The sequence below is a fragment of the Triticum dicoccoides genome, chromosome 2B (assembly GCF_002162155.2).
Source record: "Triticum dicoccoides isolate Atlit2015 ecotype Zavitan chromosome 2B, WEW_v2.0, whole genome shotgun sequence".
Classification (NCBI taxonomy): domain Eukaryota; kingdom Viridiplantae; phylum Streptophyta; class Magnoliopsida; order Poales; family Poaceae; genus Triticum; species Triticum dicoccoides.
The window spans coordinates 67,594,058-67,600,515 of NC_041383.1; the positions used below are offsets into that span (position 1 = coordinate 67,594,058).

Genomic DNA, 6,458 nt, shown 5'->3' on the forward strand with positions numbered 1-6,458 from the left:
TAATCAGCAAAAAAACCAGGAGCCCACGATCGAGCGACGGCAGCAGCCAGCGAACAAGCAGCGGCAGCCAGCGAGCGTTGCTGGGCCAGGCCCATGCAAGCGACTCAGCGGGCGCTGGCTTGGGTAACGGGCGCTAAATGCGCCAAGGAGGAGCTTTCCCTCCTCGTCAGCGCCTTCTGGATTTCCTATTTGGCGCATATGCGCCCGCTTGCGAACCGGCGCCTGCAGCGCTTGCGCGATGGGCCGGCCCAATAGCTTTTTTTTCCTCCGTTTTAATCAGCAAAAAAACCTGTGATAGCTGTGATCCGAACCGGCAACCTCCCGCACGTAGGAACGCGGTTGCAACCAGCACGCCAACCCACCTTATTCGTTTAGTATAAACTTTTACCTTCCTTTACCCTTTTCCTATTTACATTATTTCTGTTTTTCTGTGTTAGCTTTCTTTTACGTTTTTTTTTTCAATACGATGAACTTTTTTCAAAATCATTGAAATTATTTTCAAATTCGATGAAATTTTATTGAAATGAATGAACTCTTTTCAAAATCCGATAAACTTTTTCTCTAAATCAATGAACTTTTTCAAAATTCGTGAACTTTTATGAAAATCGATGAACTTTTTCAATTTTCATGAACTATATTGAATTTCGTGAACTTTTTTGATCCGTGCACTTTTTTCAAACCCGTGAACTTTTATGAAAATTGACAAACTTTTTTCAATTTTCTTGAACTATATTGAATTTCGTGATCTTTTTCGATCCATGAACTTTTTTCAAACTCATGAACTTTTTTAAGTTCGTTAACTTTTCTGAAATTAGTGGACCTTTTCAAAGTTATGAACTTTTTCTTGAACTAGTGAACTTTTTTCAATTTTCGTGAGCTTTTTTTAATATCTAAACCATTATTTTTTGAAACAATTTCGTGAACTTTTTTTTAATCTGGAACTTCTAAATTTTGAACCAGAACAGCTGTAATTATACTTAAATAACACGCAGTACGAGTGGTAATTATTATGAGGTGGCTGCAGTGGCTAGCGAAGCGCGTGCAGTATGCAGCGGCGCGAGTTCGAATCCCCAATGCAATTAACATTTTCCCTAGGATTTTTTGCTGCTGCTGCTTGTTCGTGGGCCGGCCCAGCGCGGGGCGCTGCAGGCGCCAGGAGCGCGAACGGGCGCCTGCAGAGCCGTATAGGAGCTCCCAGCGCCTTCAGCACCAGCAAGCGATCGTGGCGCCCGCGCGCGCCTCCTTCTGGGCCGGCCCATTAAACCATCCCTCCCTCTTCGCTTCCCTTCGTTGGCTCCCGCTCGATCGCTAGTCCCAGCTCGATCATTTTTTTCTCTCGCCAAAAACTGCTACATCAGGTACTGATTTTCTTAGAAAAACCCAACCGGTTTACTACAGTATGTACTACAGTTTTTAGAAAAATAGTTCATCGATTTTGAAAAAAGTTCATCGAATTTTAAAAACAAATCATCAAAATTGGAAAAAGTTCATCGGTTTTGAAAAAAGTTCATCGAATCTCAAAAAAGCTCACCAGAATTGAAAAAAAAGTTCATCAGATTTGAAAAAAGGTCATCGAATTTGAAAAAAGTTCATCGAATTCTAAAAAAAGTTCATCGGATTTGAAAAAAGTTCATCAAATTCGAAAAAAAAATTCATCGACTTTGAAAAAAGTTCATCGAATTTCAAAAAAATTCACCAGAATTGAAAAAAAGTTCATCAAAATTGAAAAAAGTTCCTCGAATTTGAAAAAAGTTCATCAAATTCTAAAAAAAGTTCATCAGATTTGAAAAAACTTCATCGAATTTGAAAAAAAAAATCATAAAATTCGAAAAAAAGTTCATCAAAAATGGAAAAAGGTCATTGAATTTGAACAAAAAATGTTCATCCATTTTGCAGGAAAAAACATGAAAAAAAAATTCTCGAATTTGAAAAATAAACTTTGGAAAAAGGGAAAAAGGAAAGATGGAAGAAGAAAGGAAGGAAAAAGATGTAAAAGTTTACACTGGGAGAGCTGGCGCAGTGGTAATTGCATCCCTCGTCTACGTTGAAGGTCCCAGGTTCGATTCTCCTCCAGTGCGCATTTTTGCCTTATAAACATATAACCACAGGGGGGGATGGGCGGGGCCCGTTAGTAGCGAAGGAAGGCAAGGAGAAAATTTAGTCCCTCGCCTCCGGCTGTCATGTTAACACTGAGAGATGGGATATCTAATGGTGATTGTAGTTTTGTGAGAATAAAAGTTACTTTCATTCTTTTTTGGCAGTATCATAAAGTAAGAGAGTTTTGTGCCCTCGTACATCGGCATATTCGAGTATGGCAAGTTTATGTTACTGCGAGAAGCTTTTTTCTCAGTTTGATTCTTTGTAGAGGCGAAATTTTTCATCGACACAATGGTGAAGATATTATGATTCGGCGACAGGCCTAAATACGTTCATCACTCAAGTTTTCCCATCTTTTTGGATGGATGATTTGATGGGCTTTCAAAAACCTTTATTCGTATTATTCGTGCAGGTGAAAGAGTGATAACATTATTGCTCTGGTTTAATTGCAATCTTTTTATCAAAGTCGTGGGAGTATTTCATCTAGCTGAGATAGACACCATGGAGAAGGTGCTTCTAAGAGATGTCATGTAATTTTTAGTCATAAGAGTTACTTTATATTACTTTTATATTTCAAATCAATGTATCTATAATAGTTGTGAGTATGAATAAAATTACAAATGTTTCTAGAAAATAAACATACTCCGGTGTTGCGCCGTCACATTGATGAACTGTGACGTAACGTTGACCATGTTGAGCAAGAGAACAAAATACATCAGTCCATTTCGTCATCAAAGAGACCAAGCGACCGTCTATGCAGTATATCCTCGGTCGGTCTAGAAGGTTTTGTAGACTCATGAATCGATCTCCCAAGGTAAAAAAGAATTACCTTGTACAATTTTTGGCCACTCCCACAAGGTTGGTCTTTGTTTAGGTGATTGCAACCCAATCCTCTTTTAACAACTCTAGATAAATTTTTTTCTTCTTCTAAATAATGTTGACCAACTCATGGACAAATAAAACGAAAATTAAATTGGGCTAGCCAATATTTTTGTGGAGCAACCCTGAACTTAAATCAGACACACTATGGCATGTCAGATGCATCGTCCAGCTTCTAGGTAGGTAACTAACTCACATTGAAAAGTTTGTTTGTTTTTTCTTTGCAAAAGAGAAGTTTGCAGGTTTCTTCCAAACTTACACTACCTCCGTCCCATAATATAAGAACGTTTTTGACATAAAAAAACGCCCTTAAATTATGGGATGGAGGGAGTAGATTTGTTACCAAAGTTTGCAGGTCCAATAAACCGGAGTGTTTACTACTACATACGAGTCTACGAAAACAAATACATTTGTACATCCTGAAGGTAGAAACGAAAATACACATCTAACTGGAATAACCTTTCCTGGCACTAAGTTCAAAAAAAAAAATCCTGACACTAACCAGCAAAAGCATGATCTGCACCTCTACAGAGTTTCCACGAACACAAGGCACGGCATGTACACAAGTCGCTGAAATAACCGCAATTGCCAAATCTAGCATCAAGAATAAATGCTGTGTTCCTCGGTACAAATAAACATGATACGTAGCACGGAGCTTCCCCAAACATGGGGAAAGTTGACAAAATATATGTCCAATCATGCAAAAAGTTTATGCGCCATGGTGCCCGAACATGCCATAAAGGGGTTCACATCACAAGACACGAACCGGCGGCCAACGACATTATAATAAGACCATCATCACATATAAAAGTCCCCACTTGCTCTATATAGATGTGATTTCTGAATCCACTTTGGTCGGAAGTCAGAGCCTTTTCTCCGATGCACTATGCAATGCAAGGTGCATAGATAAATGAACCAGTATTTTCTTAAGCACAGGCGCTCACTTGCAGGGAGTAGACGCTTAATTAAACACCCCTCGAATAGAGGTGAGCACATATGCTTAAGAAAAACTCGGTTTAGTTTATCGAGCACCTTCCTCCCTACCTAATCACCTTGCATTGCACGAGGCCGAACAGAACTACTGCATGGACTTCCACAAACAGGGCATAAGCAGATGCAAGACAAACGGCGTGTGCGTAAAAATATGTGCAAGTGAGCACCTGTGGAATAGTGATCATGAATTATTCTTATCTATGACTGAAACTAATGACCAGCCTAACCAACCAACCTATGTTTCAGCATTGCATCCTACCACAGTTTTCTCTTGAAATGACAACTATTGAAACACTCGTCGCAAAAGAAACAGCTATTAAAACATGCATTCTACGGCGGAATTAAAGAGAACCATGGCCTAAACTGGAAACACAAGCAAAGAGAACAGCATAGTACCATAAACATCCACGGCTGTGCAATGACTTCTAGACAACAACATACAACAGGACAAGTTACCAAGGTACGTACCATCTAACCACACAGACACAGTTTAAACCACCTTCGACCCCAAGTACACAGGCAGTCTTCCAGATACATAACACTAGAGAGAACCTACAACTTTTCTCACTCAACTGGCCAACTCAATAGCTCACATGACCTGGTCAGCGAGTCTCCTAGATCTAAGTCGGTGACACGCACTTATGTTCCCCTGCTCCCATCTTCATAACGCAGTTCCCTGTATTCATCATGTACAATGTTCATACAGGTTTGCACTAAATTGGCAGGAGCAAATGAATCAGGAAATGACTGAAAATGCTCAAAATTATGCTTACCTCCAATGGTAAGATCGACACCTTGGCCGGCGCCGTCTAAGGAATTTGAGGAGCAGATGGCAGGTATTTAATTTCATATGTGAGAAGCGCTGGACCAAAAGCATTGTACTTTCCTGAAGTGCTATAGGCTTGCTCCGCATCAGCATGGTTGGAGAAGACCACTTTTGCAGTCTTGGACTTCCTGGTGATCTCAGTCTGACCCTCGATGATCGCTCCATGAGCACGGAACACGTTGTTGATACGATCCACTGAAGGAATGGAATCTGCACTACCAAAGTACAAAATCAAAGCTGCTGGACCATCTGCTGGTTTCTTATCTGGAAGATCAGTAGAAGCCTCATCCTGAGGCGCCGCCTCCTGCTTCGTCTTCTTGTTGCCACTCCTATTCTGAGACACCCGCTTCCTTTTGCGGCCTTCATAATCACTTGATGTGTCTCCATCGTCAAAATCGCTGATGATAATATCACACCAGTAAGAATCTTCCGCCTTTCGAGCCGAGTAGATTCCCCCTGCGGATTTCCTCCTGCCCCTCTGGCCATCCGCCGTCTCCAACTCCAGTTGTTCTGCCTCAATCTCATGTTTCGCCTTGGTAAAACTTCCAACGGACTTTTTCCTTCCTTTCTTACCACCAAATATCTCCAACAGCTCTTTATCATCCAACTCGCTCGGCGCTTTCGAGTCCTTGTGTTTTGAGAAGAAGCTAAAGATCACATCCACAGAATCATAACCCTTGAAATTGAATGGATCAGAAGCAACTGATGTAAGTTGAACCAACAATTCGGCGGCCGATGGATACTCTATTTTCTCTTCCACCTCCTCATCCTTCACCTTTGCGGGCTGTGAGGGCTTCGCAGCAGAATCCGTTTTCCTAGGCCTCCCACGTGGCCTCCCGGTACCGCCACTGCGTGGTGCGGTGCTACCGCTACCCTTGCCCCTCCGGGCCCTCCTACGCCCAATGTCCACATCAGTATCAGAGTCACTGGCACCCTTCTTGCGCGGGTCCCAGTCCTCATCGGAATCGGCCTCCTGGACCTCCTCCTTCCTCTTCCTCCCCCTCCGGGATGGTGGGGTCGCCGACGAGTCACAGTTAACCTCTCTTGCGCTCCTCCTGCCCCGATCCATGGGGGAAGGAGCAGCCAAAGCATCAGCATTCGCTATCCCGAGCTCCAAGGTGTACACAGGGGGGTCGGGCAGACCCCTGAACTCATCAAATGCCCTCAGATGCGCCTTGGTGATGGCGGCCTGCACCCGGTTGCTGAAGCCCATGCGGTCGGCGGCCAAATCCTGGAGCGAGGCGAGGAAATCCCGCGGAACAAAGGGGCGCCTGAGGGAGGCGGGGGCGTCGGCGGCGGTGAGGGCGGCCTGGACGCGGCTGGAGAACTCGTCGAGGGACGCGTCGACGGCGGCGTCGAAGTCGTCGGCGTCGCCGTCGTAGAGCTCCCCCACGGTGAAGTAGGCCTCGTAGGGCCTGAGCTGGGCCGCGTCGCACCAGGCGAGGGCCTTCTCGCCGAAGAAGGAGACGAGGAGCTGGGTGCCGCCGGAGGCGACGGAGAGGACCTCCCCCGGCCAGGACGGGTGGGAGAGCTTCTTGCCCCAGACCAGGTCCTTGGGGGCGAAGGTGGCCGGGGAGCCAGACCCGGCTAGGGCATGGGGTGGGGCGGCCGGATCCGGCGCCGCGGGGGGCGGGGGAGTGGCGTTGCTGGGGGACGGGGCCGG

General features: G+C 44.6%; 1 protein-coding gene across 1 annotated transcript in view; it reads right to left on the minus strand.

Moving 5' to 3' along the window:
* Window positions 1-4,328: 4,328 nt before the first annotated feature.
* Window positions 4,329-6,458, minus strand: part of LOC119362187 — a 2,529-nt gene continuing 399 nt past the window's right edge. Inside the window, exons 2-3 of the mRNA XM_037627390.1 lie at window positions 4,743-6,458; window positions 4,329-4,645 (exon numbers count right to left, since the gene is read on the minus strand). The exon at window positions 4,743-6,458 is cut by the window's right edge and continues 13 nt beyond it. Of these exons, the coding sequence (XP_037483287.1) occupies window positions 4,779-6,458 (1,680 nt within the window). The 3' untranslated portion in view covers window positions 4,329-4,645; window positions 4,743-4,778. The remainder of the gene's footprint in view (window positions 4,646-4,742) is intronic.